Source organism: Gadus chalcogrammus, chromosome 22, assembly GCF_026213295.1.
Source record: "Gadus chalcogrammus isolate NIFS_2021 chromosome 22, NIFS_Gcha_1.0, whole genome shotgun sequence".
Taxonomy (NCBI): Eukaryota; Metazoa; Chordata; class Actinopteri; order Gadiformes; family Gadidae; genus Gadus; species Gadus chalcogrammus.
The window spans coordinates 6,069,701-6,089,897 of record NC_079433.1 but is presented as its reverse complement, the minus strand read 5'-3'; the positions used below and the strand labels follow the sequence as shown (position 1 = coordinate 6,089,897).

Sequence of the window (20,197 nt, the reverse complement as noted above, 5' to 3'; positions counted from 1 at the left end):
TCTCTCTCTCTCTCTCTCTCTCTCTCTCTCTCTCTCTCTCTCTCTCTCTCATGCCCTTGCTGTATCTCTCTCCAGCTATCTCTCATAGTCAAAAGAACTGTCATCTGTCTCCCTGTCCATTTCTCTTTATTTCTGAAGTACAAACCACCAAAACACTTAACACTTAAACATCAATACCTAAAATAACCTTATCTGTGCAGAAATGGTTTTCTTACAGAAAGTGGATGTAGCAATACCGATAATACAATCCACCTAGGAGACCTTTACTTGGCCCCTCCGGACAAGGACAACGGAAAAATGGTTTATTGTAGAAATGTATCGACACTGGTATGCTCTACTGATCCTGTGGCCATGCAGGAGATCTCCCTGTGTGTTTGTGGTGATGGCTGGTTTAACCTGTGCACATTGATTACTAAATGCACAAGTGTGCAGCCTCACCCAGCCCCAGAGTCCAATCAGTCTGACTCAGGACAGGTGAGACTGCATAAACCATCATCCACAGTGTACTATGCTAAATCACTACTACAATGATTTTTTTTATTATTTTTTTAAATATTTGTATGAAAACGTTTCCAGAGTTAACATTTGACCATGCAATACAGATTCTCTATTTCCATCGCACAGAGCCTATTTGGAAGTTCAAACTCTTATACAACACTTACATGACTGAGAATGACACATCATCCGAGTGCATCTTTGCTGTGTCCCTCTCTGAGCTACTGCCTCATGCAGAGCTAATCTGCCCCCTAGTATTCATTTATACGATTAGCAAAATAAATATATGTACACGCACATATAAAAAAAAAAAACGTCTTGTTTGTCAGCACCGACTGCATCCGAGACACGCCACAAGGCTGTGAACGTCATCACATTGACGAACATGGTCGGCACTTTGCTTTGAATTCATTACTTTATTCATTTCGTATTACTTTGCCAGAGGTTGGACAGATTCAAATAATGCTGAGTCATAACAAGCATTGAGTCACAATGCTCGGACGTCTGGATGCACGTCAGCAATCTAATAGGTGATGGAGAGAGAGGGAGAGAGAGAGGGAGAGAGAGAGAGAGAGAGAGAGAGAGAGAGAGAGAGAGAGAGAGAGAGAGAGAGAGAGAGAGAGAGAAAAGAAAGGTAGAGACAAACACTGCAAGACAGACGGCGACAAGAGGATGGAGACAGAGAGAGAGAGAGAGTGAGAGAGAGAAATCTGAAAGGTAGAGACAAACAAAGCAAGACAGACGACGAGAGGGGGGAGACAAAGGAGGGGGGGAGAGAGAGAGAGAGAGAAAAAAAACAGAGAGACCGACAATGACGAGGGGAGGGAGACAGAGGGAGGGGAAAGAGAGATGGAGAGGGGTTTGGGATGGGGACCAAGAGGCACAGAGAGAAAGAGAGACAAAGGGAGAGAGTTAAGAACCTGTGGAGACGGCGTCTCTGGTGGCAACGGCTCCCATAAGCACCTTAACTAACCCCCACCAACAGGAGAGGTCAGTGATCTCATTCAACACAACTTGGCCACGGTACAATCCTCTGTTTCTGTGCAGGTCTCCTATGGCTGAAGGGATGAGTCACTCCTCAGCTGAGGAAGATAAGAAACATGAACTACATTCATCTCCAACTACGACCAATGCCGGTGAGGTGGTCTAGACCGATAACCTTAAACCTTTGCACACCGTGGCCCTAGTTTTGATTGCTCAGCGTACCTTAAAGCCCCTTTGGAAGAAGGAAAAAAAAGAGGAGAATACTATTTTTGCTATTTAAGCGTCTCACAGTGAATTCCGACACATTGCATTAAGCAGATGGAAGGGGAGGTTGGGAGGCCTAAAGGTAGGCTGCACAGTCCATCAGGGATCGACCGGGTACCGTTCGACTGGGGGCGGAACATCCTACCACTACACCCGTCCACTTAACCTCCACAGTGTGAGTCAGCACTTCGACATAAGGCGTCTTCAGGCTGACTGTCCGCTGGCTGGGGTAGCAGATGGAGTCTGAATTGGCTTAATGAAATCCAGCTAGCTCAGGGGCTAGCAGCCCGAGGCTAGCTGCTAGGTCTATGGTCCTAGAGAGGCAGATAGAGAGGGGAAGGTGACAGTCGCTGGGTTTTCAAGTGTTTCCCGAACTGGGGTCTCCTGATATGCATAAGGGGGCGTGGGTGATCGCGTATAAGCTGCAGAAAGGTCTCTTGAAGGCCCTGTGTATACATGTATAGAGTGCATAAGGATTCTTACCCACGACTGAACTATTCTCCAAACCACTTACTGTAGGACGAAGTTGATAGGGTTTAAATGAGGTATGTAGAAGCCATTAGAAGTCGGGATCAACACAAGAAAATGTTGAGGTTGAAAATGCATGCGATCAAAAGAGAGTGAGAAGGAGTGGATTGAAACAAGTTATTATACAAAAGGAGCCAGTGTATGAGGGAGTAAGCCAAAGGCCTTCAGGTGAAGGGCATGAGAAATATAAAGACACGAGTTACGTAACACATGAAGAAGTAAGCTGTTGATCTCTGAGTACTCACACACGGCCTCTCCTGATGCTCTCTGAGGGATCGTAAGCACACACACATATGCACATACACGTGCACACACACACACGGGCAGACACATACACGCACACATGCACAAGCACGCAGACACGTGCACAAACACACACACGTGCGCACACACACACACACATGCATACACATGCAGACACGTGCACAAACACACACTCACAAAAACACACACACATGCACAAACACACTCTCACACTCTGTATTCATTTAATTATGACGTCATACATATATATATATATATGTATATATAATGTTCTAATTCAAAAAAATATTATAATAGAATGAATTTGACCCGGAAGTAGCAAGTAATTGAACCCAGTAATGAAATGCAATGTACTGTAATGTAAATGTAAATATAATATTAACTCATTATAATCATGTTCATTTAGATATTCATGTTATTATTTTGCGACAACCTGTAGTCGCACATCTCCATAAAAAGTTGTGGAAATGTGTTAATGGTTTAAAATGTAGCCAATGAAAATAAATATAAAACGAATAGGAATGGATGTGTAACATGTTATAGCACTGCCACCTAGCGGCCTGAGTATTCAATGATTGGTAGTCTGTCAGTTACATGCTTCATGATAAAATAATGGCTATGATAAGCCCTCTATTTCAAAAAGATTAGCTCAGTTGGAATTTGGTTCGTTCACCTTAAACGAATTAAGTTATAGTGGCGAAACTTTAACTTTAAACTTGTCAAATCAACTAATCCATACGATGGTCTGACCATATTGACATGTCAGTATGCAAAATGTATCTGCAGAAATGATTAACCATCTTCCTGCAAAGCCACCCCATCCTTAAGACAGAACCTACTGCCTGCTAAAAGGTAGAAACAACAAGAAAACAAATCGTCAATGCATTTTTTTGAGACATTACAGGTTGTTCTGGAATACATTTTGTATAAAATAAAAGAAGCTTCTCGTTTTGATTTTAAACTATTTTCTCGAAGTTTCCCACATCCACACTCCATAGCATTTTTGGTTTTGAGGCAAATTAGTTGACCGTTCATATCCCTCCCTGCTTTCCCATATCTCACAATCGAAACCATAATTTATGATTTATTAATACAGGAAAATACGGTGGTTATACAGGCACACAATCACCAACGATAGTCCAAAAGGTCCCAACTTGTATAATCATATATATTGTATTAAGCGTTTTTCTTAATTATTATTATAATGAACATTTAGTTCAGGCGCTTAGAACCACCCACGTCACTAACAGTCGACCAAGACCCCCAAACAGGCATGAAGTGAAAGTACAGGAAGAAAGAAGTTCAGAGATATAATAACAGAAATATTTAGCCGAATACCTTTTTAATAAACGACATAATGTTTATTCCTGTCGAAGCAACTCCGCCCTCCTTTAAAGGCTTTACCCTTATATTGGTGAGTTAATATCTGCTTCATCACGGACATCCCTGGTTCACCACACAATGATTTGATCGTCATTTATTAGATTATATAATCCTAACATACTACCATAAGGTATATGGTACTCAATTTGTATACAACCAACCTATCCGAAGTGCGATCCTTTAATCCACTATCACTTCTATCGCCTTTTTCTATACTGTGTCATATGTCCGCCATAATCCGAAGATTTGTTTGTTTTCAGCCAGCAATTGCTGTTGGCAATGTGGCACAGCTCGCAGTGGACCTCATCGTGTCGACGCTCAGCATGAAGCGGGTGGGCTACATGCACACGGACTGCCTGGTCCCAATGGTGGGGCCCAACCCATACGCCACATCCGCGGAGGACGCTGGGGAACTTCACACCACCGCAGAAGGTATATGTCATAACTTTTTTTATCGATCAAGATCTGTGCTGAATGTTGAATCTACTCACAAACTTCTCTCATAGTTTACAGAGATGCAGAAAAAAAGCTGGCAGTCCTTCAGATCAGGTCACCCCTTATTCAGGTCTGTGTGTGTCATTATTTAATAAGATGTTTGAAATGCTGCAAATAAAACTGCATGACAGGTTTGTCTTGAGCTGGGGGAAAAAACTTTTGAAACTTATTTCATTGCAGTCAAGATCCAGAAAGTTCAGGAAGTTGTTGGTGTCTTGGATCAAAGCCAGTGAGTTCTCCCGGACCGTGGTGCTGTCGAGCAGCCACGCCTACCAGCGGGATGACCAGCAGCTCAAAGGGTTTGTGAAGTTCTTCCCGCATTCACTGTGGACGCTAACCTCAGTTCTCACGCATGATTGTTAGTCCAATATTGAAATGAATACATGGCAAGTTATTTTTAAGAGGGGGAGAATATTCATGCATTTTTATTGGATGTTTGTGATCCATCTCTCATTAAAAGACATGCTGAGATTCAAGTGCAAGCCAGAAACCAAAGGTTAAAAGTGAAGAATATCATTAACACATATGCATCCATGTACAAAATAAATTGAATAAACAAGTGGGGTAAAAAAGTCTAATAAAATGTATTTCTACCCAATCAACATAACCTAAACCTTTTTCCCATAGTTGAAGCAAGGTCTTGACATTACCGTTGTCATTTTGCCAGTAGCCTTTCGTTGTTCTCACCCTCATGTATTCGTTGCGATCTCGAATGCCGCAGGACGCCGCTGAGGTACCTGGTCACGCCCGCCATGCGGACGGCGTCGGGCCCCGCCCTGACGGAGCTGGGCTGGATGGAGATGGAGAGGCTGTCCCCCTTCCCTGGCCTGGTGGAGGCCGAGCCACGCCTCTCCATCCCCGGGGGAGGCGTCACCAAAGGGCTCTTCACTGACGGGTACGGCTGAACAGGAATTATGTTAAAGTTGGGAATGTGGAGGTACTAGTGTACTAGGCATGGCAACTCTACTAGCACTTTTCAGACATGAAGAAGACTCAAAGAGCTTCACATTGAAACATAGTCATACAATAAAATGAAATAAAATAGAGCAGAATCTATGATCATCAATAATCCAAAGGTTAAAATGGTGAAATGGATTGGATAGTGCCTTTACATGGTGCATTTGCTGAGGAGTTTGTTGCTGTTAAAAAGGTATTTGTGGTTGCTGATGGCTTAAGAGGTTTAACTTGGCTGAGGCAGCATTGTCAGGACTGGAGTGGGACAAAAAGTTCCTCTTATATAATTTAAGAAACAGATACAATTGTATATGTGGAACAATTATTCCAAGAGCGTCTTTCATAGGCCTTTCTATAACCTATAGCAGGGGTCGGCAACCCTAGGCACGCGTGCCACCACAGGCACGCGTGCCACCACTGGCACGGGGCAGCATAATCATGTGCACACAAAAATAATTTAAAAAAAAACATATTTTTTATTTTTATTAAAATAATTCACAGCACAATGCGGCAGCATAATCATTACTACCGATTTTTTTTTGCACTTTATTCTGTTTTGGGAATTTCCTCCCAGTGCAAATATGTTTCAATTAGTTACAGAAAGCATTGTTCTGAAACGGGATCAATTAATAGTTTTTAAACCTATGTTGTGAGTAATGGAGGAGAAAATATTTAAAATATTGTTGCAAGTGGCCTGTATGCATCGCCTTCACATGGTTTTTGCAAAGCTGTACATGTCTTAAAGATATTGATTTGGATGGTTCCAGCATTCTCATATATTCTCGTTTTTTACATTTCTCACAGTGCAAATATGTTTTTGAATGAGTTTCTGAAAATGGTGTTTTAAGATGGGACATATGTTATTATAATTTGTAAACCCATGTTCAAATATAACAACCAAAAAAATATTTAAAATGTTGATGTATGATTGTGGACTATATGGAAATAGTACAATTCCAGGTCTTCTGGAAATGTTTTTGGTCGCTGTGTCCTAAATCAGCTTAAATTTAATATATTGTTGCTTAAGGCACACTCATTAACGAGAAAATGTCAAACTGGCACTGCATGTTGAAAAGGTTGCTGACCCTGGCCCTGACCTATAGGGTCGGTGGGCTTTCAGTATACTCCCGGACCTGACCTCAGCGATCGGTTCATTCATTGCATGGTGACGAATGCATAATAAATTCAGCCAGTTCCCCTGACCATATACGGTGTTGTTGTTCAGCTGTCAGGAAGAGCTGTGCCTGGCTGTGGTGCTGGTGTTTTGCTCCGAGGGCGACAACGTCCCAGACGCCTTCACCCTAGTCAACCACCTCAACGAATGGCTCCTCCTGGTGGACAATGACGTAAGTGCGCCACTGACTGTGTTACATTTCTTTAGAATACAAACCGGCCTTTAGGGGATTCATCTGTTCATTTGACTCGGTGTTCATGCATTTAGTTAAATGTATTTTTGGAACAGTACTATGACAGACAACGGCCTTAAAAGGAAGGCATGTATAATTCTAATCTATTTTTATTGTCCTTAAAATTCATTGTTTTTTATGTTTCTATTCTCTCGCAGAAACGAGGAGCACAGAAGTGGAAGGTTCCGGGCTCCTGGAGGCTCCTGTTTGGCAGCAGTCACCCACCTTCCATTTTTTAACCCGATAGCGTCTTTTCTATGCTGTTGTTTTGGTTTTAATTAGATTGGTGACCCGTCAACTTAATAATGTCAGCTCGTAATGTACTCCAAAGAACAAAGGCCCTGATTGTGAACGTCCTGGACCGTCATGGCCACGCCCCCTTGGCAGTAAGTGCCTGGCGGCTAGCCACACTGGTTTCCTGGTAGACCCACCTACCGACGAGGTCAGGCGGTTCCCGTGCAAACCGGTTGCACGCACTGTTATACTGACTATATGCGTAAGCCCCGGTTTCCTGTCTGCTTCTCAAGCATCATTGTGTGACAGGTTCTGTTCTGTTTTTGAAAGAGTTGTCTCATTGTCATAAATTAGGCAATATATACTTCAATGTAACCCACATGATTCGTTCAGTTTCAATAAAAAAGTTGCTGTTCAAATATGCAGATGCAGCAATGCAGATTATATTAAGTATGCACTTTTAAGGGTAAAGACTACAAAAGAATGCTGCATAAATAAAAGCCAACGGGGTGTAAGAAAAGAAATTACCTTTTTTAATAAACAATATAAAAATGTCCCAAGAGTTTTTCTTCCTTACATCAGTCAGGGAGAATATTGATTGAAACAGCTTTAGCCAGCTAGGTAAAGTCTCCTAAGCGGATGGCATCTGACAATAGTAATGATTATTAGAAATGATGATCAGGGTGGTAAATTAAGAGACTTCACTCAAGTCATATAAACTAGATAAATACCAGCTTTATTTGTAGTTTTTGCTCTAGCAGAGGAAAACGTTAAGACTTTTGACAAATTAAAAACAAATAAATCAGGAAATCCGGTATCTTTTGTGTTGGATCCAAATACAGTCTTTTGGTTTGTTTCTTTTTTTCTTCACACGCAAAAATATTCTTTTTACAAACATTTTAAAAAGAACATTATGTACATCATGCCACTGAATTTCTCATGTAAAAGAGGGACTGCCTGCGCATGTCCCTCCTGACGTCGGTTTGAAAACTTCAAGTAATCTCTTATAAAAAATAGAAAATTTCTTCTTTTGCGTCTGAAAAAAGTTTCTCAAAAAATACATGTGTATGAACCGTGTCGCCCCTCGGCGCATTCTGGACCGCCAACTTAAAGAGTCCATTTGGTAGATGCAAAACAAAAAAGCCCCAGCAAAATATTAAATGATAACATCACACTTCATGTGGCCGTGTTCCACAAGCAGTGCTGGGAGGGGGTGGGGGGGATGAGGGTGGGGGTGGGGGAGATTTGGGACAGCTGGTGTGGTTCGCCTTTGGACGACGGAGATACAATATGAAATGAACATGCTTTCTTGAAGAGAATGTCGAAGTGTTTGGTGTAAACAGCAGTGTGTCCAGGGGAGGGAGGGAGGGGGGTGGAGTGACCCGCGGGGGTCATTTGGGGGGGGGGGAGGGGGCGGAGATGACGAAGCAGGAGTGACGCAGAGAGGATGGTGATGTGTGGGAATGCTGGACAACAATGGCGGTGGGAAGACTATTTTTTGATGAGGAAGAGGAGAAAGAAGAAGGAGGAGGTCAGAAACTGGACATGAAGCTCACCATGGGGAGGGATTGCGGGGGGGGGGAGAGGGGTAGGGAGTGCTGGGTTCCAAAGAAGGCAGAGTTCGAGCAAGATGGAAGTTGCGGGAAAAAACGGAAAAACAGATGGGGGAGGCTGGGGGAGGAGAGAAGGTCTGCAGGGGTTTGGGGTCTAAGACGGAGGTCCCTGCCGAAGTACACGTTGCAGCCAGCGGAGAGGCGAGGTGGGGTGGCTACAGATGGGAGGCAGCTAGGTGTCACTGGTTCTTGCTCTGTTGGGAAAAAAAAAAAAAAAAAATGACACCAACACAAGATCAAAAACTATGTGTCGTCGACCGAGAGACATGACGCATTAGTCCATACGGATTTCATAACACCCAGAAAACGATCAGAAGAACCCACCAGCACACAGCACGTCACGAAACTGACTGAAACTGATCAGTCAAACCGAAGCCTTTGGATCACTTGGTCATCCAATGGTCATTGGCTCAACGCGGCTCACTTTTCGTGCAGAGTCAGCAGTGTTGAGGGGCCCAAAGCAACCTCCATACCTCCCCAGGAACCAAATGCATCAGGCCAAAACATTCACCATTCATATTTTGCTTTGTAAACCAAGTGGTAGGAACGGGGTGACTATAGTTGAAGAGTGCTTATTATTGGGTGAGATGGAATGCCTTCTAACATCTGATCCCTTTGCGTATTGATGTGATTCATTCCTGATGGGGGTTGTCTCCCAGGATAAAATATATACATACATCGTGATGGCAGACAGGGACTACTGAGACCTCATCTTGTGGTTAAACTGCATATGTTTGGAACTTAAATAGAAAGAAAAGTCTAAACTTAGATGAAGAGGAAAATATAAAAGAAAGGTCAGGTGTCTTTAACCTTTCTCTATCTTATCTGAGGACAAACTGACACGTTGGTTAGATTGGTTAGAAAACCCAAACTCACCCGCAGAAAGTCAGAGGCAGCAGATAAATTGACATCTTTAAACCTAATTATTTGTTTCACATTGTGCCCCTCATCAATGACTTTTAGAACACAATTTGAGTGTATTCTGCACCCAAATGGTGCCGTCAATAAAGAAAAGAAAGGAACACTTATATTTATACAAGTCTATCTATTCTCCATCTGCCTTAATGTGTAGGTCTTCTAATCACATTAGAGGTTTTTTTGGCACTATGCGATGTCAAAGCACTTATTATAGCCACACTAGATGTTTACCCCCTCAGCAGCAGTGCTCCTGCAGCCCAGTCAGTGTGTAGAAGACATGCAGGGAGGAACGCAAAGGCCCCGCCTACAGAGGTTTTTCAAGCATGTGCGTTCAGGTCTGGTAAACCACAGATCAGAGTCTACTTGACACAAGCAGGGTGGCTGGAATCACCGGTCGTGCTGCTTTTGAGTCTGCATCGGTCATCGCCCGCTGTTATTCCCACGATGTGCATGTTATAAAAGGTGAGACAGGAGGAAATGTCTGATGAGCTAATGAGAAGGTTGGATGCTTTTTCAACTTGGCGTAAGAACACCTGTTGCTTTAAACGATGACTTCCTTCAGATCCAGAATCCTGGAAAATGTCCATTTCCTCACACGTAATCTCTTAAATCCCCCGACCCTCTGGTGTCGTTTATGAACGATGCAGGCTGTCAAACAAGTAAGAATAACCAAAACCAATCGACGACCATCTCAGCTCCCAGTGGTGCAACCCCGGGTCGCGTTTGATTGCCAATGGGCCGCCCGCAACAGACTGGTGGCCCATGCTGAAAAACCTCCATAGAAGACACCCGGAACCAAGACAGCCAGCAGTTTCAACCAAACAAGAGAACAAACCATGCTTTGGTGCATCCTGTATACTCACACGGCCCCAAAGACCACAACAAACCCCCTGGACGCACACCAGCAAAACACACCCCACAGCAGCCAGGAACACACACACACACACACACGCACACACACACGCACACGCACACGCACACGCGGCCCGACTTCACGTACATGTTCTGAAGGAGGCGGTTTCTTTCTAAAAGCCGCTGGTAACCTTCCTCCCTCCTGTTTTAACCACTCCGTCATCACCAGCCTCCTGCTCTTCTTCTTCATGTTTGCAGCCGTCCCAGAGGGGCCGGGCGTTAGAGTGCGCCCCACTGGACGGCTCAGTCGTTGTCATGTGCAGCAAATGCAGCCCAGACTGTCCGGGAGGGAACCGTGACATCGTGTTAACGCGCTGCGGCCACACACACACACACACGCACACAAACGCACACTCGAAACGCTTCCTTCTTCTTGGAGGAGAGCAGGTTCCCACGTCTCAAAAACAAACAAATTAACGCTTGACAGAAAACCTCTCTGGCCAGTTCTACTGGCGAGGAGGAAGCACTTTCCAATGTTCGGAAAGTGCCGGCACAGGTCTGGCTGGTCTTGATTAATTTGATAGATAACAAGGGCAGTTTCTAAATAAATTACAATGCTGGGAAGGAATTCTTGTACTCGTGTTAGTCCTCGACATCCCTCCCCGGGAATGAATTAAAACCCCATCTAATCTGATTCAAGCGCTTTATTTTACTCTACCGTTTTGCATATGATTTGCCTAATGGTTGACTGTTACATAGAAACTTAACAGAATTGCACACACACACACTAGGCATGTTTTACAGTTGGAACTGTACACCTGCACTTGTGTGTCGTCTTCCTTCTCTTTCTTCCCTGTAACGCAAAGTCTAAACGAACAAACTCAGGAACAGAAAAACAAAGTTCTTCTTCTAAAGTACTGAAGTGGATCGAATGAGACGATGGAGGAAGTGTGCTGAATCAAATTCTCTAAGAGCTCTGGACGTTGTCCGGGTGAGCGGTGGATGAGGTCGAGCGCTCTCTGTGAGAGTACCTAGAAGAACAAGATCAATGCCTCGATCTGCTGACTGTGGGGTTCAAGCGGAGTCACGGGAGGGAAGGGATACCCGAGAGTCTCTCAGCTTCCTCAGGCGGGAAACACGGACGATGGAACGGCTCCCAAAGTGGATGGGAGAGAGGACAGGTCATATTCTACATACCTCGAGGAGAAGTGACGTGGACGATTACTGTCTCGGATTAATTAAGTACAACTTATCAAAAGGACATCTTATCTTGAGATCCTAGAGAGCTGAGATCAGGTAGCAACACAAGGTTTATAAAAAACCAATGAAAAGGGTGAGACATTCCAGTCTCATTCATTTCTCGTTTACCAGTCGACTGCTAAAGCATTTGGCTGTAATTTGATTATAATCAAATTAGAGCCAAAAGCCAAATGCCTGTTGCGGTTAAAAAAACACACCCTACGGCTTGAACGTGAGACAAAGGAATGTTACACAACACAAACTGAATCCTCAAAACAAACGACAGTGAATGAGTAACAGAGAGAGGAATCACCTCTTCCTCTTCTTCTCTGATTCGTTTGTCCTGGGTATGCTCTGCTGCTGCTGCTGCTGCTGCTGGGGCGTGCGGGCCGTCGGCGACTTGGAGAGGGAGTCCTCTCTGCGTCTCTTCCTGCACACAGACGCACACAGGAGACACGTGAGACACACGGTGGTGCGGCCGCTGCGCGACTTCATTCAATCCTTTTCACACCTAACCGCGGTGACGGGTTGTAAAACCGTCTGTGAATGACGACAGTGTGTTTTCAAAATCGATCTGACTACTGATCCTCCTCAGCCTCTGCGTGAATCACCGGTCACAGAGGGGGATTCGATTTCACAGCCTTTCCCAAACCCGTCGACCACAAACCAAACCACACCTCACGGCCATTCACAAACTTTACAAAGTCTGAAGGGGTTGTGAGCAGGAGAGAGTGACCGCAGGGCTCCACCAGAAAGACAAAAACGAGTACTGACGGTGTGCTGCTGCTGCTGTCCACGTCCGCCTCCTTGCAGGGGGTCCCCGCGGGGGTCTCGTCCGCCCCCCCGTCCTCGGGCTCCTCGGGCGGGGCCCGCAGGTTGCCGTTGAGCCGCGGGCCCCGGCCGGCGTCCTGGGGCTGCGGCGGGGGGGGCGGGGAGTCGGGCGCCGGGGCCTGGTCCTCCTTGGACAGCTCTCGCCACCGCTTCTACACACAGGGAGGAAAGGGGGCGGGGCTATGAGGGACACGCCGTCACATGACACTGTCCTGTGATGGCGTGAGAGGGGCCGGTCCGACGGCAGGATCACTTTGAGCAGGGGGGGGTGACGGTACCGTTCGGGTTCCACAACGCGTTGGGGAACCTTTCTGTGTTCTTTGTGGGATTCTCTATAAAATACATGTCTGCAACTTCAAAAATGCTCTTCCACAGAATGGTTGTTTTCTAGTTCTAGTTCAAGCAGATTTGTGTTTGGAGCATGTTTGACCTCACCCCTCGCACATACTCATACGTTTATTCTAAGACCTTAAAGAGTGTTTAGGAAAGGGGGGCACATTCACCAAATTTGGTTGAAGGACACGAAGATCATTGTATAACTTCCCCATCAATGCACCGAAATAGCCTCTGCGTGCGTGTGTGGGTATGAGTGACGCCGATGACAACTAGACAACAAGTCATGGGGTATGCTTGCTATGCCACACGTGGCTTCTGCTCATTTGCAAAAACATAATGGAGGAATTCATCTTGCCTTCTTTTTAACACTTATATTCAACACCTGTGGGCGGTTTCGCCACTCATTCTCCCTCTACAAACCGGTCTCACAAGGGAAGCTTGAGATAAGGTTGATAATATAAGCTCAATTCAACCCCTCGGTCCGACCCATTGAGTGTTGGGCGGTGACGTCTTCACTGCTGAAATAATACACGTCTGTCGAACACCGAATAGGTTCCGGAGCGGAGAAAGGGAAAGAATCATTCTTCAAATGATTCTTTTTTTTTTTTAGATAAACCAGTTCTCTCAAAAAGGAGCCGACATGTCTCATAGTCAAACATTACGAAGCCATCACCCAATAAATATATACTGTTCAAACTACTGTATTTTGAAACCACATATATAACATGCTATTAAATTAACCCATTATAAGATGAAGTTGAAGTTTAATGTCAGGAAATACCCTGTTTGGTCTTAAAAGGCCCTTACAGAAGAAGCACAAAGGCCTCGGGTCGTACTCGCATGCGACCGGCGAAGAATGAGAAACAGAGACATAGAGATACAGAGATATAGAGATACGGAGATATAGAGATACAGAGTTAGAGTGTGACCCAAAAACAGAGGGCCACTGTGAGAAGGGGACCCGAGGGAGGGCAAAGGATAATGTGGTTGCTAGAGCTGTTGGGACGCCCAGTCACAAAGCGACCGGCTAAAGAACTCTCATGTCCACAGCACATACCCCTAGGCATCCTTGGAACATCATGTTTGAGGATATTCCTGCTCCTTAATTAAATTAAATTAAATTCAATTTGCTACTTAATGACCTTCATCCAAATCCACTGCTAAGGCTTCGGTATGGTTCCAAGTTGACGCAACGCAATGACCACGCAGTCGGGAACCTATTCTGGTTCTACGTCGGGTTTCCGTTAGTGGACCAATCACAGCCCTTGCTAGTGCGACGCATTAACCGAAGGTGACACTTTTTTGTGAGGTGCGCGTCAGGCACTTGCGGTGGACGCCAGGACGCCATGGGTCCGTGAACCCGCTTGCGTTGCGTCAACGTCCAACCGTAACTCTACCCTAAGTGGCCTTGCGTCCAAAACATCTGAGAGGAAAACATGAAACTAGCAGGAGGGCAGGTGCGCCGGGTTACCTGGACAGAGGAGTCCCCCATGATGTACTTGGCCCCCTCCAGGACCGCCAGGTAGGAGAAGCGCAGCTGGTCGGGCGTCTGGATCAGGCCCATGCGGTACTTCCTCATGTCCAGCAGGATACTCTTGATGTCCACCGACGACGGGTCCTTCCTCTTGTCCATCTTGGCCAGACGGTCAGAGTTATCAGGGAATCATCGCGCATTGCACTCGAGTGAAGCCCTCGCAGAGAGAACATGAGGTACATTGCATTCTGTGTGAAAAATACCTCAATAGTCTACAGTGCAAGATCAAACATAAGCCCGGAATGTATGACTTGCATCCTTTCTTCAAATTATTCTTTTTTATTTTTTTAGATAAACCACTTCTCTCAAAAAGGAGCTGACATGTCTCATAGTCAGACATTACGAAGCCATCACCCGATATCAATGTATACTGTTCAAACTACTTTATTTTTTAAACCAAATATAACATGCTAGTTATTAACCCATTATAAGATGAAGTTGAAGTTTAATGTCATGAAATAGCCTGTTTGGTCTTAAAAGGCCCTTACAGTGGAGGACGGTAACGGCCAATCGGACTCAGAGTCCGACGGCTTTACGTGTGAGGAGGCGGGGCTTACCAGCACCAGACACGTGTCGACCAATGAAAACGTCCCTGATCGCCCGATCCCCGCGCTGCAGTGCACCACGGCAGGCCCGTGGTCCGCCCCGAGCGAGGTCGACTCCCGAACCTTGAACAGGAAGTTGAGGAAGGAGGCGGGGGAATCAGGAACCCCGAAGTCAGGCCACGTGGTGTAGTGGAAGTGGTAGATCTCCCTCTTCTCCCCAGTCTACAAGAAACATCAGAGTCAAACGCAAACCGTCCAAAGATTACTCAAACAGAAATCCAATTCTTTATATATGCTGTTTATTACAATATTGTTTTTCTTTGTCAATGACGCTTTGTTAAAAGCAGAGGTGGAGCAGGTGAAGGAAGCCTTTCCTTGCCTGCTGGGACGTGTTATGATGACTCATGCATGTAAACAACACAACCTGACCTTAACATTTAACAACGTTTAAATGTTACGGAAAAAAGTAAATCAGTGTGACTTTGCGACACTGACACACAAAGAGTGTGTGCGTGTGTGACTCACGTGTACATTCTGGAGCTGCAGCACTCGGGTTGTGTAGTAGGATTTTACATCCTCGGACAACAAGGTGACCAGGAAGCCCGTGTCTCGGAAGGCCATGTCTTGCTCCGTGGCCGTGGGCCAGTACTGGGCACACTTCTCCTGCCGGAGCCAGAGGATGGAACAACAAGGTCACCGAGGGAGGGATTAGGGCTGGCGTCACATTAGCTGAGAGAGGACTCGTTATCTTCCTGCAATTTGAGGAAGCAACTGGAGAGACGCGGTCAGGAAAGTAGAAGGTCACTTTGTTACGTTTGCAAAAAAATAAACATAATTGTATAAAGAGGCCATGATACATTCAATCAAACAAATAATTGTGAGGAAAAGCGCTTGGAGAGCCTGGTCAACATGACAATTTACATGGATATAAAATCCGGCTTTCATCTGACACAATTTATAGTGAACTATTATTATTGACGCGGGAGCAGCTAATCTGTAGGCTTCTTACTCAGGGAGGCCTGCAGTGGTAGACATTTTTGGACGTTGGACGAGGAACCTGTGGTCCTGGACCCCTACACCCTGACCACTCGACTGGCCTCTACTCTCTACTTAATCAGATGACTACACGCCTTACCGCTCCTTTCTCCATTACTCTGTTCAGCATGATGATAGCCTTGGTCCGCTGTTCCCAGATCATCATCCAGAAGTGGCTGCAGGTGTTCTTTAGGGGGCCCTGGTAACCGGACACACACACACACACACACACACACACACACACACACACGTTTCACAACCGCCAGGAACCACTGTCCGACAGCGGGAGAACTCCCAGTCAAACCACCTCGGTGCTACCGTTACGGAGAGTAAACGGTGGTGTTTCCCAGGGACGTGTGGGTTAAGCAATAGGCAGGAGTATCGGTTACATGTAGGGCTGGGTGGTCATAGGTGCTGGATTAGGTTGGTGGTATTCCCCGTAAACGTGTTCATATCTATTTTATGACTGTCAACAGAGTCATCTAGGCTATTTTATCAGCGTTAAGGAAATCATTTGCAAAAACGGGACAGCAAATACAAAGTATTCGCCAGTCTCCCTGTAACACTATGTGAAAGTTCCACTCTGCTGGAACGCAGGTAGACTCTTCTACGTCAAGGCCAAGGGACACCTGATTGCGAGGCGTGTGTGCGCTCTGTCTGGGAAGCGGTTGACTGCGGCATCCGAGAATGGGTTAATGCGTCTTGTGACCTTCTAGTATAACGCCAAGCTGTGTGTGATGTGTGGCTATCGTGGAGCTCGTTCTTGACAGCTGTGGATTAGAATTTCCGAGAGAGGGTTGGGCTACCTGGACAACTAGTAAAATGCTGCAGTATACGTCGCATTTATTTTTATGTCCAAGTGAAGGTTTCTCAGTATGCCACGGTGTTTCATACACGGTCCTAAAAAAGTATCACAAATTGGCGTGGGTCTTAACACGCACTCTCACATCGAGATGTTTTTTTTTTTACCAGCCATCTCACAAACCATAGGGAAGTAAAAATGCGAAGCAATTGATTAAAACGAAAGAAATCGCCCAGCCCTAGTTACAGGGTAACAGAAGAAAGAGGCGATGAAAAAGGTCATAGATATGGACAGTTTGTAGTAAAGATAAAAACAAACTTGGATGCCAGCCTTATTGAGGTTGGAATCCAGCTATGTAAATGAGGCTTATCACATTTTGTACGATTTAATATGCGCTGAGGGGAAAATACAAGTCGCACAAGAATATGAAAATGTTTGCTAGCTCTACTTGAATGGAGGATATAAAGTCAGAACTCATAAAACATCCCAAACAGAAAAAAATAATAGGGATGCCTGCTCATGATCAAATTTTTGCTGAATGAGGATTAATGTGAATGCAAAGGTTATTGAGGGATCTAGACCTCTTTACACATGTCTACAGACCACACATGACACTAAAATGGGCTAAACTAAATGTTGACAGTGCTGCTCAGGTATGATGGTATGTTAATGTTGTTATATTAAGAGGTATACACTTGACAAAGGAGATGGGGAATATTTTGTTCAGGTATGTGGAAGCCACATACCAAATAAAGGAAGTGAGAATAACCAGATATTCAATTTTCTTCATTGAAGAGTGAGCAAAGCAACACCTTTCTTTGTCGTGACATGCAATGAGCTATTCATTAGGTCAGGAATAGCATAGAGCGGTTAGGGGAGGAAGTTGCTGATATGCGACTTGGGCTAGTGTGAGTAGTTAAAAGAAGCCTGAAATATGTTTATTTTTTCATTGAAAGTTGTGAGATATGCTTAGGCCTAAATCAGGACATAATCGACACAAAGTTCATCTCTGTTTTATGCTGTTCCAATTCACTTGGGCGGCAATATCTCCCACTACGAATGACTAATTCAGTACTCCCTGTGGCGCCAGACGAACAGACTTTCATAATGAATGATACATAATATAATAATGATTCTTAATGACAGACACATTACCACAACTTATAATTTAGGGTTAAGCTAACCCTCTAACACCAAACAACTTGGATGGATACAAATTCAATCTAAGTTTGTTTGTTCCAAAACCACGCAACATCAAGCTATTAGAAACAACAAGTGTATTAAGACATCAGGTCTTCTTATAGCACAAAACGACCAAAAACAAAACTAAATAAAGTAAACAATGTTTCTTAAGCAAATGTTTTAAAAGTGCTATTTAACATCATCAAACCTGGCAAGTGTTCTGACAGCCATACAGAAGTACAAATACAATGCAACAGAGAGGTGCTCTAGGCCCACGTTAGAATGTCAAAGCAAATGTGTACTTGCCTGAGTCAATATGTAACGTCTCTGGGCTTCTTCCATCACCACTAAACTGGCATTGATGTAGTCATTCTCCGTGCTCCCAAGTTTTACCCGACTGTGGTCAACTAGAATGGGAATAAGTTGAAGGTCATTTACGGAACAGCATGTAGTAAACAGACACACGTGTATGGCTCACACATAGAGTGGATATGTGGGTCCTGGTCACGGTCATGCTCACATGGGTTGACGTCTCTGTATCTGTTTCGATACCGATTTTCCGGATATTTAGCGATTTTGAAGGGGCACTCATGGGACTGATTCCTGATTTCCTGTGGACAGCAAAACATTTTATCAGACACGAATTTTGGCCAAACATTAAACGGGCAAAAAGTCTTGTTTGTATCCTTCATGTCCACGTTTAGAATCCACAAACACTCAAAACAAACACAATACAGTAAAACACGCAGGATAAGCACATCAATAAAGTATCTACATCTAACCCCTATAATAAACCTGGTTGACACTATATACTGTAGTTAAGTATGTTGAAATGTGGCAGCTACCACGCTAGCTCACTTCGCTAGATCACTTTAATGCGCGCTGGGACTTGTTAGCGACCGTCTAACTATGCTAAGCTAACACACTTACTATGTATAGGTTCTGCCACCGGCCATCGGAATCCATGTCTTCAAATTCCTGGTCCATTTCCAAAGTGACAACACCAGTCAATTGAAGTCAGCGTAACTGTTAATGCGAACGTGAAGCGATCTACCTCATTACTTTTGGTGGGAGAGCCTAAATACGTTAGCGGAGTTGCTAATGTTTGCCCGTTACCTGTGGTGTAGTTGACATCTAAATACGGGCGTTTAGTGCGCATGCGCCGACCAGGGGTCCTTCAGCAGCTGTCAAAAACTGAACATCGATGTTTCAAATGATTATAATAGCTTGTCAATAAAGATAGGGGGCGCCATTGTGAAGCAGTATCGCGGATCATAGGCGCTGTATGCGCGTACTCATCCACCATCTAGTTTGTATTTTTAGGTCAGAAAAGGGGCAGCTCAACACTATTTGAATGGAACCAATGATAGTGATATTACAACAAATGCCGACCAACAACATGATAAGACAGACAAGGGAACTTAGTAACAACAAGAGAGTCCAGATGCAGGCAGCAGGGGTCTAATATTGCACATGTAGGCCTATATCAGTTAATTCAGAAGACAGGGGTCACTTAAATATAAACTAGATACGTCATGGTCTTATTATTTTCAGGGATGAGGCATTCAAATCGGCCATAATAAACATTTAAGTGTTATTTTACATTGAATGAAAGCTTTTCTATCTTTGGGCAGGTGCATTAAAACAACATTATAATCTTCAATTAAACGATCTTCTCCTTGCATCGTTTTATCTACATTTAGCTGTGTTTCATAGAGACAGCGTTGAGAATATTTCCCATTGGCAATATGACGCCACTTAAACATTTACATGTTTAACAAGTCTAACAATGTCCTATTTAGATGTGATCACTCAGTTTAGCGCCTTACGTTACTTATTATGGTTTCTGCAGATATAGTTTATAGAACTACTAACTTCAACAATACCAACACCGGGCCCCACAAATAACCATAATCAAACAACACAATTCAAATTAAACCACTTACCTAAATCTCCACTAAAAGTCAAAAGTTACCATATGGTGGCCCTGATAATCGTCCAGCCTATCTACCAATCGATACACCGGGAGAGAGGAACAAGGGACAAGAACAAGTTCGTCATGGGAGCGGAAGTGACACATTTGTTCTTTCCTTCAAAACAAAACAACCCACGTTGAAACAGCGCAGCCCATTGGTCGAGCACGCGAGCATTACTTTGAAAGAAACAAAAAAAACGGATGTTGTAGCCAATCCTTAATTTGCGTGCTTTGTAAAAGTCAGGGGAGACACTGAAGATTTTCGTGCTCTGGACGAAGTTTTCTGGTCTCGTGAACACTAGGTTATATTTCCAGTGCCCGATCATTT

The 20,197-nt window shown here is 44.4% G+C and overlaps 2 protein-coding genes across 4 annotated transcripts; one reads left to right on the top strand and one right to left on the bottom strand.

Annotated features, from left to right (window-relative positions):
- The first annotated feature begins 3,774 nt into the window (after nucleotides 1–3,774).
- Nucleotides 3,775–7,561, top strand: psmg2 (proteasome (prosome, macropain) assembly chaperone 2). Its single transcript, XM_056582948.1, has 7 exons — nucleotides 3,775–3,949; nucleotides 4,179–4,350; nucleotides 4,425–4,483; nucleotides 4,594–4,712; nucleotides 5,135–5,308; nucleotides 6,593–6,713; nucleotides 6,932–7,561. Exons 1-7 carry the CDS (start codon nucleotides 3,893–3,895, stop codon nucleotides 7,010–7,012), a joined length of 783 nt encoding a protein of 260 aa, XP_056438923.1. The 5' UTR covers nucleotides 3,775–3,892; the 3' UTR covers nucleotides 7,013–7,561.
- A 1,068-nt stretch (nucleotides 7,562–8,629) lies between these two features.
- On the bottom strand, nucleotides 8,630–19,905 carry ptpn2b (protein tyrosine phosphatase non-receptor type 2b). Of its 3 annotated transcripts, XR_008893914.1 has the most exons (11): nucleotides 18,825–19,905; nucleotides 18,415–18,505; nucleotides 18,201–18,301; nucleotides 16,011–16,109; nucleotides 15,401–15,538; nucleotides 14,888–15,097; nucleotides 14,268–14,429; nucleotides 12,404–12,612; nucleotides 11,943–12,059; nucleotides 10,539–10,728; nucleotides 8,630–8,814 (listed from the first exon to the last, which is right to left on the bottom strand). XR_008893914.1 is itself a non-coding variant. In XM_056582947.1 (10 exons), exons 1-10 carry the CDS (start codon nucleotides 18,879–18,881, stop codon nucleotides 8,793–8,795), a joined length of 1,206 nt encoding a protein of 401 aa, XP_056438922.1. In that variant the 5' UTR covers nucleotides 18,882–19,905; the 3' UTR covers nucleotides 8,633–8,792. The 3 variants fall into 3 exon arrangements, 2 of the variants coding, with proteins under 2 accessions (XP_056438922.1, XP_056438921.1); XM_056582947.1 differs by lacking the exon at nucleotides 10,539–10,728 and having other exon boundaries at nucleotides 8,633–8,814; XM_056582946.1 differs by lacking the exon at nucleotides 8,630–8,814 and having other exon boundaries at nucleotides 8,847–10,728.
- Nucleotides 19,906–20,197: the final 292 nt, after the last annotated feature.